Source organism: Protomyctophum parallelum, assembly GCF_964188405.1.
Source record: "Protomyctophum parallelum genome assembly, chromosome: 3".
Lineage (NCBI taxonomy): Eukaryota > Metazoa > Chordata > Actinopteri > Myctophiformes > Myctophidae > Protomyctophum > Protomyctophum parallelum.
In genome coordinates this window covers 48,561,317-48,581,348 of record NC_139698.1, presented here as the reverse complement: position 1 = coordinate 48,581,348, position 20,032 = coordinate 48,561,317, and the positions used below count along the sequence as shown (strand labels likewise).

The following is a 20,032-nucleotide window of genomic DNA, read 5'->3' as shown; positions in this document are numbered from 1 at the left end:
CCCTCTGGTGGTTCTTCAGATGCAGTACCAGCAAGGGCAGAATCCATTTGTACCATCCATTTGTAGTAAGATTATAGATTTCATTTGACACATACTAATGAAGCTAGTAGGCCTACTGTGTAACTAACAGTAACTACTGTTGCACAGTTCATTGGATATGTGTAAAAACATCTTTCAACAATAACAGTCACGCTCTCTTCATACAAGCAACTCTCTTCATACAATGCATGTTACTGGGTATGGATCTCTAAACGGATTCTTTTTATTTTCTTTGTAGAACAAAATAGGACAACATTCAGATGTTATCAGAATCTCTACAATATACCTGCCTGACTACTGAGTAACTTTAGACTTCTTTCCTGAGTAAAACAACTCACACAGGTAACCACCAATTATAATATATCATTAGATTTATTAGATAGATTTATCTATGAGATAAGTCTCCTCATGCCGAACAACTTTCGTGACAGTTAAAATCGATCTACTCCTGGGATTTTGGATCAAAATGAGCCAAGTCAAAATGAGCCCCTAACACATACATGCAGAGTCACCTTTTTATTATGGTAGCCTATAGGGTCATGCCAAATAGCACTGAAACCAATCTTACTCCAATTGGTAAATGGTTTGTGAACCAATAATCTAGAGTAGTGTTATTCGCACTGCGACACAATGTGAGCTTGTAGATCTGCTATTTTCACTGTGTGACCTTCTGATTACAGTATACAAATAGCCTCTTCACCCACTAAGCCATGACCACCACTGAGATCATAGCTGAGTACTGTTATAATGGTCAGGGGTACTGCCCGCGAATGATGTCCAACGCCCTCCAATGAAGGGTACAGCACTAAAATGCCAAACCCAGGACACGCATGCATGAACGGCATTGGCACCTTCGCAAATCGGCATTGCTAGGCATGGGGAGCGTAGTGAATGTACATACATGGCAATGGTTTGTGTTGAGGGTGATGTCAGACTAGAGCTCTGGTATAAGGGACGGCTGTTAATCCTGTTGAGCTTCTACGGAGAAATCCACTCTTGTAGAATCCTATAGGGGCAAATAATTGGGACACATCCAAAAGAAATCGCATCCATCAGAACATTCTTATGATAACAAGAAAGTAAATACAAGAGAGAAGTGGGGAGCAAGAGAGAGAGAACCAGAGATAGAGCGAGAGTGGGCAAGACAGAGCGATCAAGTAAGCGCAAGATAATTTTGAGAAGGAGATAAAAGGTTTCTACAACAATGCTCCGGTGGATACGACGGCTGCTGGGTTTTGACCCTCCCCACCAGAGTGAGATCAGGAGGGTTTATGTGGCTAACCGTTCCCCCCAGCATGGCCACAGCACACCGCAACACTTTGCTGACAACGGAATCATCTCGTCTAAGTACACCACTTGGAACTTTGTCCCCAGGAATGTGCTTGAGCAGTTCTCCAGGATAGCCAACTTTTATTTCCTTGTGATGTTCCTCTTAATGTTGATGATAGACTCCCCTACTCACCCATTCGCTAGTGGCCTGCCTCTCGCCTTTGTCATTACAGTGACTGCCATTAAACAGGGCTATGAGGATTGGCTGAGACACAAGGCGGACAACGAGGTGAATGATGCCCCTGTGTTTGTGGTTCGGAATGGAGGTCTCCTCCAGATGAGATCTAAGAACATCAGAGTGGGGGATATAGTGCGTGTGGCTAAAGACGAGACGTTCCCAGCTGACCTAGTGCTGCTGTCCTCAGACCGCCTAGATGGCACCTGCCACATCACTACTGCCAGTCTTGATGGAGAGACCAACCTCAAGTCCCACTACTCTATATCAGAGACAGCGGCGTGTCAGTCGGTGTCCAGACTGGAGGCCCTTCAGGCGGTGGTGGAGTGTCAACAACCCGAGGCTGACCTGTACACATTTGTCTCTCGGATCACAGTGACCCACCAAGGGAAAGAGATTGTCAGACCACTGGGTCCAGAGAATCTGCTGCTACGAGGGGCTAGGTTGAAAAATACCAAAGAGATTTTCGGTGTAGCCGTTTATACGGGCATGGAATCCAAGATGGCTCTTAACTATAAGTGCAAGTTCCAGAAAAGGTCTGTAGTGGAGCAGTCCATGAACGCCATCGTAATCATCTATCTGGGCCTCTTGCTGTTTTTATCCGTCTTCAGCACCATACTGAAGTCTGCCTGGCAGGCTGAGAATGAATGGGACAAACCCTTCTACAACCACGTGACAGAACAGGAGAAAAACAAGCTCTGGAAGTCATTCTTAGACTTCCTGGCATACATGGTTCTCTACAACAAAATTATCCCCATCTCACTCTACGTTACCATGGAGATGGTGAGGTTCTTGGGCTCGTTTTTCATTGCCTGGGATTTGGACCTGTACCACGAGGAGAGTGACCAGCCAGCCGAGGTGAACACGTCAGACCTCAATGAAGTGCTGGGACAGGTGGAGTACGTGTTTACTGACAAGACGGGTACACTAACAGAAAATGAAATGGAGTTCCGCGAGTGTACCATCAATGGAACAATGTACCAGGAGGTCAATGGTAAGTTGATACCAAAGGGAATGACAGAGGAGTCACGGAACAGTTCTACACCTCACTTGACTTATGAGGAGTTGTTATTTCTCAAGGCAGTGTCATTGTGTCACACAGTTCAGATCAGTTATGACCAGCCTGACTGTTTGGTACCGGGTGGTGACCCATTCTCCCATGCTCACGGCTTATCAACTCAGATGGAATACTACGCCTTATCACCAGATGAGAAAGCCTTGGTAGAAGCTACTAAAAGGATGGGGGTATCTTTAACCGACAACAACGGAGAAACCATGGAAATTGAAGTATTTGGCAAGTCGGAGAAGTACAAGCTGCTCCATGTGTTAGAATTTGATTCTAATCGCAGGGCGATGAGTGTCATTGTACAGACTCCTTCAGGAGGTAAAGTGTTGTTCACCAAGGGAGCAGAGTCAGCCATCTTGCCTTTCACCACCAGTGGAGAGATCGAGAAGACCAGGCTTCATGTAGACGAGTTTGCTCTGAAAGGTTTGCGGACCTTGGTGTTTGCATGTCGACACTTCAGCCCAGAGGAGTACACTGACGTGGACAGGCGTCTGAATGCAGCCCGCACTGCTCTGCAGATGAGGGAGGAGAAATTACAAGAGGCTTTCAGCTACATAGAGAGAGACCTACAGCTTCTGGGCGCTACAGCAGTGGAAGACAGACTCCAGGACCAGGTCCAGGAGACCATTGAGGTCTTACGTCTGGCGGGTATCAAAGTATGGGTGTTGACGGGGGACAAACACGAGACGGCAGTCAGTGTCAGCCTGTCGTGTGGCCACTTCCACCGCAACATGAAAATGTTAGAGCTCCTTCAGCAGCCCGAGCATGAGTGTGCTGAACAACTCTGCAGATTTGCAAAAATGATACAGGAAGACAATGAGATCCAGCATGGTTTGGTGGTGGATGGGGTCAGTCTTTCTTCAGCACTGAGAAAACATGAGAAGCTCTTTATGGAAGTGTGTAAAAGTTGTTCTGCTGTCCTTTGTTGCCGCATGGCTCCCCTACAGAAAGCAACAGTGGTACGACTTTTAAAAACATCCCCAGATAAACCAATCACGCTAGCTATTGGTGATGGAGCCAATGATGTCAGTATGATACACGAAGCCCACGTGGGCATAGGTATAATGGGTAAGGAGGGTCGTCAGGCTGTGAGAAACAGTGACTATGCAATTGCCAGGTTTAAATTCCTAGCTAAACTCCTGCTGGTCCATGGCCACTTATACTACATCCGAATAGCCACGCTTGTGCAGTACTTTTTCTACAAGAGTGTGTGTTTCATCATGCCACAGTTTTTATACCAGTTCTTCTGTCTGTTTTCACAACAAACTCTGTATGACGGTGTCATGCATGACATGCTGTACAACATCTGTTTCACCTCTCTGCCCATCCTGGTGTACAGTGTGTTTGAACAACCAATCCATCCACATGTACTGCAGAGTAAACCTGTACTATATAGGGACATCAGTAGGAACTCTCTGCTGTGCTTCAGGAAAGCAGAAAGCCGGTACTGGATAGTGCTGAGCTTCTGTCATGGTTTTGTCTTATTCTTTGGGTCGTATATACTGATGGGGGAGGACACAGGGAACTGGACATTTGGCACATTTGTCTTCACTGTCATGTTAATCACGGTCACCCTAAAGTTGGCACTGGAGACCCATCTCTGGACATGGATGAATCATTTAGTGATGTGGGGCTCAATAGCCTTCTATTTTATCTTTTCCATTTTCTGTGGAAGCATCCTCTGGCCGTTCCTCCACACCCAGCACATGTACTTTGTCTTCGTTCAGCTGCTGTCCAGCTGCAGAGCCTGGTTCGCCATCATAATTATCGTCATCACCTGCCTCTTCCCTGATGTGGTGAAGAAAGTGCTCAACGGATACCTGCAGCCCACTAACACCTGGAGAAGCCATGCTGTGCTGTGCTGCTACCAACATGCTCAGAGTGGCTGTACTCGCCAGCACTGTAATAAACTATTCTGTGGTCATGTAGATTGAAGGAATTCTGAAGTCATCCTTTTTTTGAGGGGGAGCCCATCCTATGCACAGGTGTGTGTGTGTGTGTGTGTGTGTGTGTGTGTACCGCGGAAATGATTTGATTTACTGAGCACGGAATGTGATGTATGATGATAAGAGCACCCCTCACTTCACACTAGTGTGCTTTTTTTAAATGTTAAATAGCTATCTATAGTGTTTGTTCAGTACATGGGTCTCTCCAATACAGAAACTACATTCTCAAATCGGGAGAGAGAAGCAAGTGAAATTGGAAGTGATTAAACAAACAAATAAGAAGACACAACTATGCGGTCTGCAAGCATGATCTTTGTGGAGTTCTTGTGAATGATATTCCTACATTTTCAGGTTTACTAGATAGTCTAGATAGTCCTGATATAAGCAAAGATTACTTTGGCAATGATTAAATACTATAACATATAAATACTATTAAATCAAAACAAAACAAAAGGCAGTCACTCACTGTATTTTGACCTTTTGGTCAATTCTCATTTCTCAAACGTTTGGACCAAAGTGACCCCAAATATAGCCTTGGTCCCAGCCTGAATGTAATTCTATGAAATAAAATCAATGGTATCCGGATGCTGAATTTAGTGGGAAGCCAGTACATGCTGCATGCATGCATTACCGTGCTTAGCCACTGCACTAACAACTAATACATGTTACCACCTGTACAGTAGACATCCTACAGCATCAGTTAACAAACCAGATTTTTTAATTAGTGTGTGTGTGTGTGTGTGTGTGCGCGCGCGTGTACGCACGAGAGATCTATAAGCACTCTAGAATGTACTTGAGACAAAACAAACCTTTCTATCAATGTCACCATCTCTCTGCCAGTGATATGTTGTATGTCCAGTAGGGGGTAGTATATAACTATCCAATGTGCAATGCATGCCACAGTAAAGTGATTGGCATGTGAAGAAGCAATAGTTAATGCCCCCCCCCCCCCCCACACACACATATATATTTGTGTGTGTATACAATACACACACCTACAAGCTTGTGTGAGCTTGTAGATCTTCATGCAATTCTTTCTACTGTACCCTTTCACTTTAAACTGAAAGTGGCTTTTTAGGAATATTGAACAAATGAAAAGTATCAAAACGAAATAATTAGATTGAATCCATTGGAACAGCTTTTTCCTTCTATTTCCAGTAACAGTCCATGTAACAGTTTTGGACATACAAGATTTCCACCCAACAGAGGCAATATAATATGCTTTTAGGTTTTTAAGGAATTTGTTAATGTTGAGATTTTTTTTTTAAACCTGTGCATCGGTGCAAGTCTGTTCTTCATAACTAGTGTTGAGTACACGTTATCTTATCACCCACCCATCACAGAGGAGCACTGCAGCAAACAGAAGTGGCTTCAAGTCAAGAAGATTCAAAGAGATAATTTGCGATGGTGATGGACAAGAACATACAATGAGACATGAAGCAAATGACCGTCTTTAGGCACATATACAGGTCTTTGTTCATGAACGACATTCATAAAACATTACCTATATGATTAAGAAAACAAAGTTAAGTATACCCCAGTACTAAAAGAGAGTACTGAGCTAGTACTGAGCTACAACATTCCTATCTCAGGGGTTGACACAAGTACAGGTCATATTCTACTTGCCCAAAGGTCATGTCCACTTCCCCCGAAAAGCAAATCGTACATTATAAAATGAATTGAATTGAATTACTGCTCTATTAACACTTTAACATCTCCTCTCAAACAAGCACTCACAACCTGAAAGCAAACTCCACCTTCCCAAAAGTTAGACTTAATAGAACACTAATGTACACTTTAGTGTAGGCCAAGGTAAGTAGTCGTCACATCACGTGTACATGATGCACATAGCTTCTTATTTTTTTCAAAGTTATTACACAGGATCAGTGGGATTCCTCTATGCTGGAATATACACCAAGAAGATTACATTTCAGATATGATTCCTGTTCCAAAACAGCCGCAGGAAAAGATGTTCAACTTGAACTGTAAATATTTCAGGAAGGTTATTTTCATGACAACTTTCTTGAACTATGAAGTTATAAAACGTATAGGCGTAGTTAGTTTTACACACTTGTATCTTTTGTTTTGTTCAATCACTCCTTTGTGCCATTGTACACAAGAAAACAGGCTGCTTCGGAATGTTGCTCTGATTCCAAGGCCTGATCCTGCAACAGTGTAACTAACTAAACATTTGGGGCACAGCATTCAAATAGCCATTATCCATGTGAGATTGAATGATTGTTTTGTACAAATAAAGCTTTTTTTTTTTTATATTCCAAAAAAATAATTCCCCAAAACATTGAACTGAAACAGAGTTGTACTGCTATTGTTATTGCGTTCACCACAATTATTTTGTCATTGTAAAAATGGAAATCAAGAACCCATGCATGTGCCAATGTGAGTATACAAGGTGAAATAAGGGTATTCGGATTAGTCATCATGCCTAATACCCATGTGAATCACATGGTAAAATGAATGATTTTCTTGTTTACTAGTATGAACATTTATGATAGGAAGGTATCATTGTGTTATAATATAAAATATTCCTCAAAGATCACATAGTAAAAATATATTGAATTAGACATTCAGTATGTCATTAGCAAGTAGCAACCATAGAACCGTGTCCAGTATTCTCTCAAAGCGGGGTCCAGGGAACCAAGTGGACCCTTACAAGTCTGTAACACAGACTGTGTACAAATGGAACCAATGTCCATTTGTACACCAAGTTATGGCAGTCTGTGGTCTAAAAATTACAAACTGCAGGTCCTTGAAATTATAAAGTTGGAAAGGTAACATCATGGGATCATATCAAATGATCCATCTGCCTCTTTGGATCCAACAAGTCCCTGTGGAAGATTGTGATGGCGGGTCAATGCAGCTGGGAAGGACTCGCTCTGTGACGTCCTTGTCCTTGAAGTTCCCTTCCCACCACGTGGTTTAGGTGGATGACTGAAAACAAACATGAATTTCATGAAATATTGAAAATAATGACAAATAAAAATCATGCTATGTTATTGTTATGTCAACAATAGATACTTGAAACATTATGGATTATTCAAATAGGCTAGCTTAGTAGGATCAAGACTAGTAACTATCATAGATGTATTTGATCGATTCCTTTGCACATCTATGATACGAAACGTAAAAATAAGATGCATCCATGATCGTCTTTATCTAGCCTTAGATTTCTCGTAGATGTATTTGATCGAATTTGACATTTTCATATCTACAGGGGGTTGGGGATACACAGTCTGTTACAAAAAAGGGGAAAACGTGTAAAAACCACCCCCCCAGGCTGTCACTGTAAATTGAGGGGCGCTTTATTATCATCTCATCCCGGCCAATCACAATTTGCGTCCTCACTTTTGTCATCAATGTTTGCAATGTTTACACTGGCCTAATGTGCCTCAGTGCCTAATGTGCACAAACACTAAAAAACAGTCATAGGAAACGGTAGAAAAACAATGTTTGTGTCCGAAGCTGGACAGGTCTTACTTAGTAATATTTAGTCCGTCTGTGCTGTGGCATAGCATGTGGGGCATAGGGTCTGTGCCCGTCAAACTCTCCCCTTCTCGTTTACTTCTTGTTTACGTTGGGCGTAATTCCGGCTTTCACCGGATGCGCCGACAGACGGGATTATAAACACTTTATTATTGAAAAATAAATATGGACTAATTAATACATTGCACAAACAACCAACAGGTCTAGCTAACATTTGGGGGAAGCATCTAAGCACCTTATATTTCGCATGTATACATGTTTGGAGCACTGCGGGCTTTACTCGTGACCGTGCAGTTACGGTTACCACAGGGGTAGGCGACAAAGACTCGCAGAGAGAATGTCTATTTTAATGTCTATTTTAGTAAATGCATAATACATCTACGAGAATAAGGCTGGTGTCCATGGCTAGTACTACACTCACTTGGTCGGGGCCGGAGGTCCGTATCGTCCGGGTCGCCTTTACCAGTGTACGGGACGTGAAAGAACGTTTGAAGGCAGCACAGGCTGCGTCGACTTGGTGATGAACTGGGGGGAAATCCTCGCAACTACAGTGCTTTCACAGCAGTACGCGGGCCTTCCAACGCAGTCAACCACAGTCTGTTGTAGCCTCAACCTGCTACAACACAGGCAGTCTTCCTCCGTGGCCACTGGAATACAACAACCACAGGAGCACCACCATGGGTAATATTCCAGACACTCGCATGGTGGTTGTTGTTGTTGTTGTTGTCGTCGTAGCTGTAGCAGCAGCCGCTTCAGCTCCCCCACTTTGTTGTGTCTGCATTTCTCCGTTTCTCTCCCTCTCCAATAACTCCTCGTCCGTGTACTCTGGCTCATACAAATAACCACGGCCATCAAATTGAAAATCGCCGAACACCCTCTCTAATTCCTCATCTGTAATATCATCCTCAGAGGAATAGTCTGACTCTGATGATGTCAAATCTGCCATCACAAATACGGATTACGGAAAAAAGTTGTCGAGAACTTGAAGTATAGTTCCTTCGTGGCTATTAGGCTCAGTACTAGTAGGCTATGGCTAGCCTAGTACTACTGTAGTTGTAACCTCGTGAGCCGACTAGTTAGGGGCGTCACACAGGATTAATAGAAACAATAACCAACGCCCCTAAAGTGAAATAGTAGGCTACTTTCTCCACAGTTTATTATGCATCATTAATAAAGAAAAGTATGATGACCAATTGGTATGCTAAATAATGAAAAAATGGCAAATGATGGAACATAATTAAATATAATATTCACAATAAATTAAACCATTTAAATATAGAAACACCACAATTTGTTGCTTGACTCATTTATATATTACTACCCTTGCTTATGTGATTATTGGCCTAATAATTGCACATTTATGTAAATTTGACATGCTTGAAATATGTGTTAATGACGTTTAGAAGTTTTAGAACACTTTCCTGGGGATTATGTGTGTAATATGTGGTTTTAGATATTTTAGATTTTAGCAGTGATCCCAGTGTCTCTGATGTCATGGACACTGACTGGGCTCAGTTCCTTCCTGGACTACAATTCCCATAATGCTTTGGTGCACTGCTCCTCCTTGTGGATAGGGGAGGGCCCATAGAGTATATATATCTATAGAGAAGACATCCGAGTTCTCTTCCCATCCACTTGCATTAAGTTGCTCAAAAGCGCATGAGGCGGATTCACTCCTCCTTCCGGGTAGGAACAGAGTGCATTCTGGGACGGATTGCAATGTTGAGTGGCCCCAAACACATGAACGCGCTGCCGTTGAACGCGCACGAGCGTCGTCCGTCGTGAACGTGTACAATGATAGTCAACGGACAGCGCGTTCATGTGTTTGGGGCCAGGCTGCAATACCTTCATTCGGCCACTATGTCCATTTCGCCTCAAGATTTCCTCTGGGTGCCTTCTCTATAAATATATATACTCTAAGGGAGGGCCAAGGTAACCTGACGCTGCCAGATCCAAGAAGCTTGCTACACAAATTTGTTTCACAGCTTATTGGGATCTGGGATCGCGGAAGCAAATTCGATGACGGGGCTGTCCTTTTTTTCAAGATACTTGGTAGATGATTGGATGGGACCGTCTGTCTATCACCGTGTGGGCGTGCAAACACAACCAATCATATTGACGTGTCTATATAGCTTCACGTCCGGTTTCGCACATATCCCGCCCTTAGCTCACGCTGATTGGTCCGGTACGGAACGGATTTTTGTTAGCTCAACTGCCTGAGAGATCCCAGATGATTGCTGTGTTGGGAACATGGTTACCCAATACCGCCCTCATCTGGCAGCGTCAGGTTAGGGCCAAGGAGCAAGGACTATTAAAAGAGGACAGGAAGCGAAGACCGTTGCTCCCTGGAAGGAAAGAAACATGCGCAATGGGCTATATGCAGCCAACACTTCCGCATTCCTTGGTCTCAATTGCGCATGTTTCTTTCCTTCCAGTGAGCAACATGGAGTCCACCGTACGGTCTTCGTTTCCTAACCTTATTTAATTAACCTTGATGTAGTCCAGGAAGTAAGTGCAGCCCATAACATCAGAGACACTGGGGCCCACTGCTAAAATCTAAAATATTTAACGCCACATATTACACACATAAAGACCCCCAGGAAAGTGTTGTAGATATTCAAAACGTCATTAACATATATTTTTAGCAAAAAGGGTGAAGTTTCCCTTTAATGCCACTATATGGTATGGTTGTAGCTTACCAAAATACCTACAGTAGATCACTGCTTCTCAAAGTCAGCTCCGAGACCACCAGGGGTCCAAATGGACCCTTACCAGTTTGTAACTCTGAGAGTACTGTGTACAAATGAAACCCCATTTGTACACTCTGATTTGCGGTGTATCTATGCACAGCAGCCACAGCCAGAGCCTATATCTTATTCCAAACAGGTGCTGAATCTGCTGATATTGTACATGTTGGCTCACTGGAAACACTCTGCTAGCATTGGGGTTCAAAGTGTCGTCTAGGTATACGCTTCCTTGGGGTATTGAATTTAAAATGTTTGAGAATCACTGTGCTTCCAAGTCGTGACTGGCAAGAGTTGGAAAGTAAGTAAGGAAGAGGCCCAATTTATTTTCAATATGCCTGCTGTGCGTATAGAAGCAAGTATTTTGCACACCTACAAAGATGTCCAAACGAGGGCCCCATGCGTACTGAAAGAAAAAAAACTCCACACACATTCAAATGCAATTAAAAATATTTCATGGGGAATATTCCCATTAAAACTTGAATTGCATTTGAAGACGGTGTGTGGGGGTATTTATCTTTCGTTCAGAGATAGAAAAAATGACTTCAAACGGGGGCCCATGCCCTAATAATGCATATTAGGAGTCAAACTGGCAGTCCTGTTGAACTGTTAGTGTGAATCAAGCATAAAAGCAGTGTTTCCCCTAGCCAGAAGCTGATTGTGTGGGGGGAAGCTTGCATGCCTACTAAAGAGGTGGCCCGCCACACAAATAATGCATATATGGGAAACACTGATTAAGGTGCAAACTGTAACAACAGGCCAAAAGTCTAATGAGCGTAGTACTGAACCCTTTACTACCACAGTAGTGTTCTAGTGTTTAATTTACAGAAATGATTCACAAAGCAGATTACATTAAGTATTATCTTTAATGAGCCAAGAGGCAAGAACATAATAGTAACAACAGGCCAATGGCTAATGAACCCTTTACACAATAGAGTTCTAGTGTATACTAGTAACTTGTCACAAAGTACATTCAACTGAAAATGATCTCCAATGAGGCGAGAACAAATAGGCAGAAGAGGAGAAGTGTGTTTGTAGTTGTGGGTGTCACTCATAGTCTCAGCATTGTCAACATATTCCCATAGCAATGATTTTCACAGGCACCGAGGTCTCCCTGTAACAGTAAAACACATACTTTAATAATATAGGCCTATCTTAAATAAATGTCACATAAACGGCCCTATCATAGACATACAAAACAGGCAAGAGAAAACAAACAGATTAACAAAGCCAAAGAGAAAGATAATTGTGATCATCTCTGTAAAATAAGTAGACTAGACTAGTAGAATAGCTTTACTGGGAACAGTTTGTTTGTACAGTATGTGTGTGTGTGTATATACGTATAATGTATACGAAATATACTTTGTGTGTTTCTAATGTCTTGTGTGTGGGCCAGTCTGTTTTGTCGTGTTGTGTGGAGTATGTGTCTCGTCTGACTTTCTGCCATTTGTGTCTGTTGTGTGTTTGTCCCACAGTTGATCTTACACATATTGTATTTATCCAATTGTATAGCATCTGTGATGCTCTAACAGTCTAACAAACACCATTCCCACTTTATGCCATCAGCAGTTTTGATATTGTATATGGGATGGGAGTTAGTGTGTATGAGCAAGTCACGTATTCTATGTAGGTGAAACAGCCTAATGATGGATCCTAAACAGCTCATAAACAAGTCTTTTTAAAGCAGGTTTTCCAGTTTAGTTAAACTTTTAGTTTAGTTTTAAGTTTTAACACTTTTTGAAAAAAAAAAGTTTTGGTTTAGTTGTTATTCTATTGGCTAGTCTGCAATTGGGGCACGATTAAAAAAGTAGCTGATCGAAAAGCTCAAAATGCATTGCGATGCAACCCAAGTAGTTATTGAATACCTTTAAATGTAGGTATGTACAGTAGGCACCATTGTGTCAAAAATATTTTACCCTTCAGTCAGTGTGTCAGGCATACCTGATCTCCTTGCACAAAAGACACTCGTTGGTGTACGTCCTTCCATTAGATCCACACAGTGGCTCGAAATGCTTGACACAGCCGGCACTTCCATACTTGTCACAGTCGGGCTGGTGTGTGTGTGTGTGTGTGTGTGTGTGTGTGTGTGTGTGTGTGTGTGTGTGTGTGTGTGTTTGTGGGGGTGGAAGGGATGGACAGACAGAGGGGGTTAGGATTGTACTAGTACTTATTATAATATGATAATATCATTCAGAACAGGGATTTTCAACGTTTTCAGACCCAAAAGAGATTGTCATTACTTTAAAGTTTACCAGCAGTTATCGGCAACTGGGTATTGTGGTGGTGTTTAACTGCAAAAACACAGGCCTTTTTTTTTTTTGGTGGACAGGGATGTTTTTGTCAAACCAAAACAAACACTGCCCTCTTGCTGTATGTTGGTGTTTTCACCAACATACAGCAAGAGGGCAGTGTGTACTCTACTGTATCTGCAGGTACTCCAGTGGCGGATAACTGCTGCTATAGAAGAAAATTATGGTTAAAAATGTATATATATATATAATATATTTTGCTAAGTTAAAGAGATAGTTTACTTTCAAATTTTATATATATATATATATATTTATATTTATACAAATGAAAACATGTGCGCAAAAGATGTGTGAAAAAGATGTGCCCACAAGATGTGCGCAAAATTCGCCAGGTCTATGACAAAAGCCCACAAAAACATGACATTCAACACACTGCGAATTGCGAATCTGGCACCACTCTACCCCGTCTTCTAATTGGCCTGGTGGACCTCCACACTAGCTCTCAGCCCCCCCCCCCTTCTGGCTGCTGGGATCTGATCTCCCTCTCCGAGACAAACATCCTCACAGAAGGAGGAATTGTCAGCTCACGATTTTGCTTATTCCTTCTAAATCTCTGTATATAAAATATAGCTCACTCAGCGAATCTCTTAGTTACATCAACATTGTTCTTCGACAATAGTTGGTTTGTGCCTAAGTATTACGATTACACAGTTCGCATTGGCTATTTCGCCTGCCACGCAGTGACGCGTCTAAGCTTCCCAGTGGACTCCCACGCAGTAGTGAGTGAGTGAGTGTGTGTGTGTGCGTGCATGCGCAACAACACATAATAATAACTAATAACCCATCCGTTACTACATGTGGAGTCAACTCCCGCAATTTCTTTCTTCCCATAGTGCGCTTCAACGTAATTGGGATGAGCGAAATTCTAGTATATATACATTTGAAAGTAAACTAAGTGTGTGTGTGCGTTTCATTCATTTGAAAGTGAAGTATCCCTTTAACACAGGGAAATGTTATAGACTATAACTTTAATATTACCTACCTTACCTATCTACTTCGTGCCTTGTGGCACTGGCACATAAGGCCTTCTAACTTTAATATACAGTACAAAGTAAACTGCTAATGAACTCACAGATTGAACTGAAAATGTCAAATGTTTTAGCATGAGACTCAAAAGATGCAATTGATGGGACTCATAGCCAATATACAAGCTCACAACACATTGTGAGTATTTTCATTTCTTCTTCTTATAAATAAACAAACAAACAAATAAATAAATAGGCTACAGGAAGCCTAAAGCAAAACGAACTCGTCCTTTTAATTTATTACGAATCAAATGAGGAACATGATCAAAATGACTTAATTACAAAATAGGACTGTATGATAATAGAGGGAATAACTGATTTGTAATAAAATGTGTCACTTAAAAACATGGTCATGGTCATGGCACCGCCAACTCAGCGTATGAGTAGCACGGCTTGATGTTGTGCGGTAAGTACTGGAAGCTGATGGTAGCTGGTGTTGCGCTCCACCTCAGCATTCCATCTCCCAGAGGTCTAGCGCATTGAAACAGAGTTAGACTCCTGCACCCTGGCTGATACAGACAATAAACCTCTCTCTCACTTACTTACTTTAAAAACAAGTTCATAAAAAGAATAGCAATTTTAGCTAGATATATTAATGTAAAACAATTGGTACCTCTCTGCCCATGCGAACGTGAAACTCGTCCTCTCCAAACTCATCTCCATAATCATCTCCATTATATGACAGTGACAGGACTATAGACATGAAGGGGAGATGAGTTATCAATTGAAAAACTAGCAAAAAAAAACAAAACAATATAATATAGGCCTACTTAAAATCCAATTCCAGTTTGGTTTTCAAGATACTAGCCATAGCCACGTGAAGATTGCATAATGCTGGTGGTACAGGTTAACATAACACAACTATCATGAGACTGGTTAAAATTGTTAGATTTGTCACAGTCCAATTTACTTCAAACTGGACAATATACATTCAGTTCATGAAGTGAATTTCAGCAATTTTCTGTGAAACCAGTCAAATCAATTTAATAGAGGAGTTATCACAAATGTAACCTGTGCTGAATAATAGTTGACAACACACCTTTGGTATTTATTTCTGACCATGCTGGCCGCAGTGGCCAGCTTACAAAATTGTAGAATATTTCTTCCCAGATATTAGTATAGGTTGCTTACCAGACAGAGAGAGTAGTAGAACCCCACCCAACAGGAAGATTAGCTTCATGGCTCCACTCAAGCGTGTCTGTGTGTGTGTGTGATGCAAGATAACAGGTGCCTCACCTCATGGTTTTCATGATAATATATAGCATGGTTTTCATCCACAGTTTCTGCTATGCCCGCCCTCCACATCTGATTGGCTGGATTGAGAAACAATCTGGTCAACAGAACACCCATTTTTCCATTGCAGGGCCATGTCTAAATGATGACAATACTGAATCCAAATTACACCGTTCTCCACTTTAAATTGAACTAATATTTTCAAGATCCAAGAGCCTTTATTTTCATATAAAACAACTTAGGTTGGGGGCTAACACAAAAAATTAAAACATGACATAAATAATAGTAATCACAGCACCAAAAACAATAAGATAGGGTTAAAACGAGTTAAGACCCCAGAGCACAGCATACAATAACAAGGCAACACCATAGGTACTGCAAGGTGTTAATGACTTTTCTTATTTAGCTGTCTTATAGCCTGGGGGAATGTTTTGAGGATCCTGGCTCATCATGGCAACAGTGTAGGTGGAGTCTTTGATGACATTCCGGGATTTCCCGAGGCATGATTTTAATGAACTGCCAATTAACTGGTAACACAAAAGGTATGAAGAAAACATTGTCGACAGAAACAGAACATGTTGGCAAGTAGTATGCAACAAGAACAACTGAACAACAAATTATCTACATATCCCTTGTGGAATAAGTTATTTATTCACTGTAAGGCCATACCGTCTGAATAGCAATGTACAATTACAATTAAGGCATATAACATGCATGTGACATGAGGGTCAGTGTGTCCATGGCTTTCTGATGCTAACGTTGACATGCATCAGTGCAACTTGGTCCTTCCCTCTCTATTTATAAATTGATTGAAACCTTTATTTATTCTCTGAAAGAGAATTGAGGTTTGCACTCATTTCAATGCTGCCGAGATTACACACAAAATCAACAATTAAGACATATGCAGAAATAAAACAAAAAACATATCTACAATTAAGGCATATAAAACACAGAAACAGTGAAATAAAACACATGAAATTGAAGTATACATGAATAGAACAAGGAGGAGATCCGAGCACACTTAAAGGTTAAAAAGGAGGAAAACCTTATTCAACCGACATGTTTCGACCTACAGTCTTCATCATGGCTAACAAATAACTGAATAAGTTACATATTGAGGTAGGGAGGTTTAACAGCAGTTTGTTGTCCATAGGATATTGGGGTATAAATTCTTTGCGTTTGTTGTATGTAGAGTGTTCCATGAAATAGGGGCATCGAAGCAGAAAGCAGATTTTCCCAGTTCAGACTGTACAGGTGAAATAGTGTAAGCCAGTCACTTGAGCGGGTGTGGTCAGTGCTTTTTTCCCCCCAGGCTAGCAGCAAGTGGTGCTAGCTTCCCATCAATAGCCTTAAACTGGTGCCAGTGCCTAGATCTCCTTTCAGAGAGGGAAGACCAAAACAAAAAACTATACAATTGAGTGCTGTAGCTTTCACCAGCTTTCACACAAGTGCTGAATGATAGACTGACAGATAAATGGGTCAAGAGAAGACTCTAACAAAGGAAATAGAGCATGCACCTCCACTCTAGCCCAGGTGCTAGACAAAAGGCAGTACAAGAGAAAATCCATTCCTGAAGAAGATCCTAAGGGATCGAAACGTTGAATCAAATAAACCAGTGGAGCTGAGTTTTTCATACCAGTGTTGCAGACTCTATTTTTTCTCAAGAGAAGACTCTGCCTTTAAGACTCCACTAATAATCTGATATACTACTGGATGATACCAGAATTCCTCAACGTGGTCTTTGACGCGGTCGTAGTTAGCCCTGTTTGGCCCAGCCACCTGTTGAGTTTTAGACAAACATTACATCACTGAGCCAGTGAATACCAGCTTTTGGCCACACTTGAGAAAGTAAGGAGACAAAATATGAAAGATAAACTGAGAGACACATACAAATCTGTAACAGGCTTTAGTAGTAGTAGTACTCTGCCATTATTGTCTTAACCCAATTTCTATCAATGGTAACGCATGTATGCACGCAAGCACGCACACACACACACACACACACACACACACACACACACACACACACACACACACACACACGCACACGGTTAATACTGTCTTGAAGGTTGTCAGATGTCAGAGAGAGAGAGAGAGATGTGCCAGCTCACATTTCAAAATACATTTAAGTGTGAGAACACCCCAAAACTGTGTCAATTATAGTGCATGGACTGCATGGAGCCATGTTCCTACTTCCATTCATGACAGCCCAAGTTGGAAACCCAACACGTTGCATTCCAACTTACACATTTTTATGCTGATTGCGTGTTTCAATAGGTCATCAGTTACATACAATTAGCTTTCCCTTGGCGTTATACCTGTTTGGGCTGGAAAGCAGTACAAACAGCATTACAATGCTACAATAATGTGTGCAGATTAGAATGCCTGCAGCGCAAATTGTCATTGTTAGGCAGGCATGACAACTGTTTATGTTGTGTGTGACGTCAGAGAAGTTTCTGTCTTTCACAGAGTGTAGTGGCAGTGATCATTTATTTGACTCGACGCTCATTAAAAATAAATCAAGATCATTAGTTGCTGATCTTCACCTGAGCTTCCAGCTGTAGCGTTCTTATTCTCTACCTTCCATTAAATTACTGTATTTACCCAATTTAACAACCTCGTTTGACTGGAAGAGTCATGGCTATGAGACAAACACCACTCACCTGCTCAGGTCCCACCCGACCTGTAGTGGATTTAGCCTTCAGTGGAATAACTCCCTGTGGGTATTTTCTCATCAGTGCATGCAAAGATGGTAAGCCCATGTTGCGTCAGGGAGACACGGGGGACTGGATAGGAACATTCCTTGGTCACAAAGGTGCTGTCTGGGGAGCCACTTTGAACACAGATGCCACCAAAGCAGCCACCGCTGCAGCCGATTTCACAGCGAAGGTGTGGGATGCAATGACTGGAGATGAGGTGCTTACATTGGAACACAAGCACATTGTAAAGTCTGTCAGCTTTACACAGGACAGCAACTGTCTGCTCACAGGAGGAAATGACAAGGTACTGCGCATCTATGATCTCGGCAAGCCTGAAGCCAAACCACAGGAGTTCCCTGGCCACACTAAAGCTATAAAGAAGGCCCTGTGGTGCAATGGTGACAAGCAGATCCTCTCAGCTGCAGAAGACAAAACCATATGTCTGTGGGACAGGAATTCCGCTGATGCTGTGAAGACGCTGTCCTTCGACACGTCGGTGAGCAGCATGGAGGTTGTGGCTGATGGAGAGATTCTGGTTATCACCTACGGAAAGACTATCGCTTTTTACAATGCCCTCAGCCTGGACCTGATAAAGACTGTTGAGGCACCAACCTCCATCAACTCAGCTTCCCTTCACCCAAAGAAGGACTTCCTTGTGGCTGGTGGAGATGACTTTAAGCTCTACAAATATGACTACAGCACATTGGAGGAGTTGGAGTCCTACAAGGGTCACTTTGGGCCGGTCCACTGTGTGCGCTTCAGCCCAGACGGTGAGCTGTATGCTAGTGGCTCTGAGGATGGGACACTGCGTCTGTGGCAGACGGAAGTGGGGAAAACCTATGGCTTGTGGAAGTGTGTACGCCCTGATGAGCTAGCATCATAGAGCTCTGATCCAGTGTACAATTCCACTTTTGGCATCAAGGTCTGATGAAAGAGATAGAGAAAGAAAAAACATCACAAGTGGGGAAAACATGAGAGATGAGGAAAGAACCGAACTTCACAAGTGAAAATTAATCTGGCCACACACACAGATGGATGAATGAGGGAGTGTGTGTGTGTGTGTGTGTGTGTGTGTGTGTGTGTGTGTGTGTGTGTGTGTGTGTGTGACACACACACACACACACACACACACACACACACACACACACACACACACACACACACACTGAAACGCCGCAAGTTAACTAGGGATGTCCCGATCCGATTCCGATCATTTGATTTTGAGTATCTGTCAATACCAATTTTTATAGACTACTTATGCCATATCACAATACAATATCCAAAATCACAGACCATATCCAGTCCCATGATATCATATAATATTGATAGGGATGTCCAGATCTCGTTTCTTTGCTACTGATCTGGTTCCGATGAATCTGATCATTTGAAAATGACGTGATCATCCCCGATTTCCGATCATGTGATCAGATCAGGACAACCCTAATTATAAGACACCTGGGGAGCAGAGCCATCTAATAGAAGAGTTACTTCTACTTCTATATTGAGGGGGCGGAAACCGAGCGCTTGAACTGAGACAAGCTGGAGTTGGAAATACATTGTTTTCAACGAGGGCGGCGCAAATAAGAGCTATTTTAAGCATGTGTGCAACATGACAACTGTTTGAAAGTATTGTACAGTAACAACTAGTCTCTTTAATGTTTATGTTGTACTATTACTACAACTTTGACAAAGAAAGGAAAGAGGCAGCGATGCCATAAAAATGTATGTCATCGTGACTACGAGCTGTGTGGCCTCTTTCCTTTCTTAGTCAAAGTTTTATCTCCTGCGGCCAGCACCTCCCCACTACTGGTGTGCGCTATCTTTTTGTTTGTTCGAGTACTACTAAACAATCTAAAATAAAGGGATTTAAGATAATTAAAGCTAGGCTGTTGCCTGAGTCCAATGCATTTCTGCCTACTGTTGGTTGTCCCCATTCTCAATAGAAGTAGCTCCAGCATAGCCTGAG

General features: G+C 42.1%; 3 protein-coding genes across 3 annotated transcripts; all 3 read left to right on the top strand.

Moving 5' to 3' along the window:
* Positions 1-1,243: 1,243 nt before the first annotated feature.
* LOC310856725 (phospholipid-transporting ATPase IF-like) lies at positions 1,244-2,754 on the top strand (the record flags this gene model as incomplete). The annotated part of the gene is made up of 2 exons (XM_083762197.1): positions 1,244-2,537; positions 2,726-2,754. The coding sequence occupies 2 exons, from the start codon at positions 1,244-1,246 to the stop codon at positions 2,752-2,754; spliced, it is 1,323 nt and encodes a 440-aa protein (XP_083618323.1).
* Positions 2,755-2,818: 64 nt separating this feature from the next.
* LOC310856724 (phospholipid-transporting ATPase IF-like) lies at positions 2,819-4,543 on the top strand (the record flags this gene model as incomplete). The annotated part of the gene is made up of 1 exon (XM_083762196.1): positions 2,819-4,543. The coding sequence occupies one exon, from the start codon at positions 2,819-2,821 to the stop codon at positions 4,541-4,543; it is 1,725 nt and encodes a 574-aa protein (XP_083618322.1).
* A 13,461-nt stretch (positions 4,544-18,004) lies between these two features.
* On the top strand, positions 18,005-18,949 carry LOC310855384 (serine-threonine kinase receptor-associated protein-like; the record flags this gene model as incomplete). Its single annotated transcript, XM_083760361.1, has 1 exon — positions 18,005-18,949. The coding sequence occupies one exon, from the start codon at positions 18,005-18,007 to the stop codon at positions 18,947-18,949; it is 945 nt and encodes a 314-aa protein (XP_083616487.1).
* Positions 18,950-20,032: the final 1,083 nt, after the last annotated feature.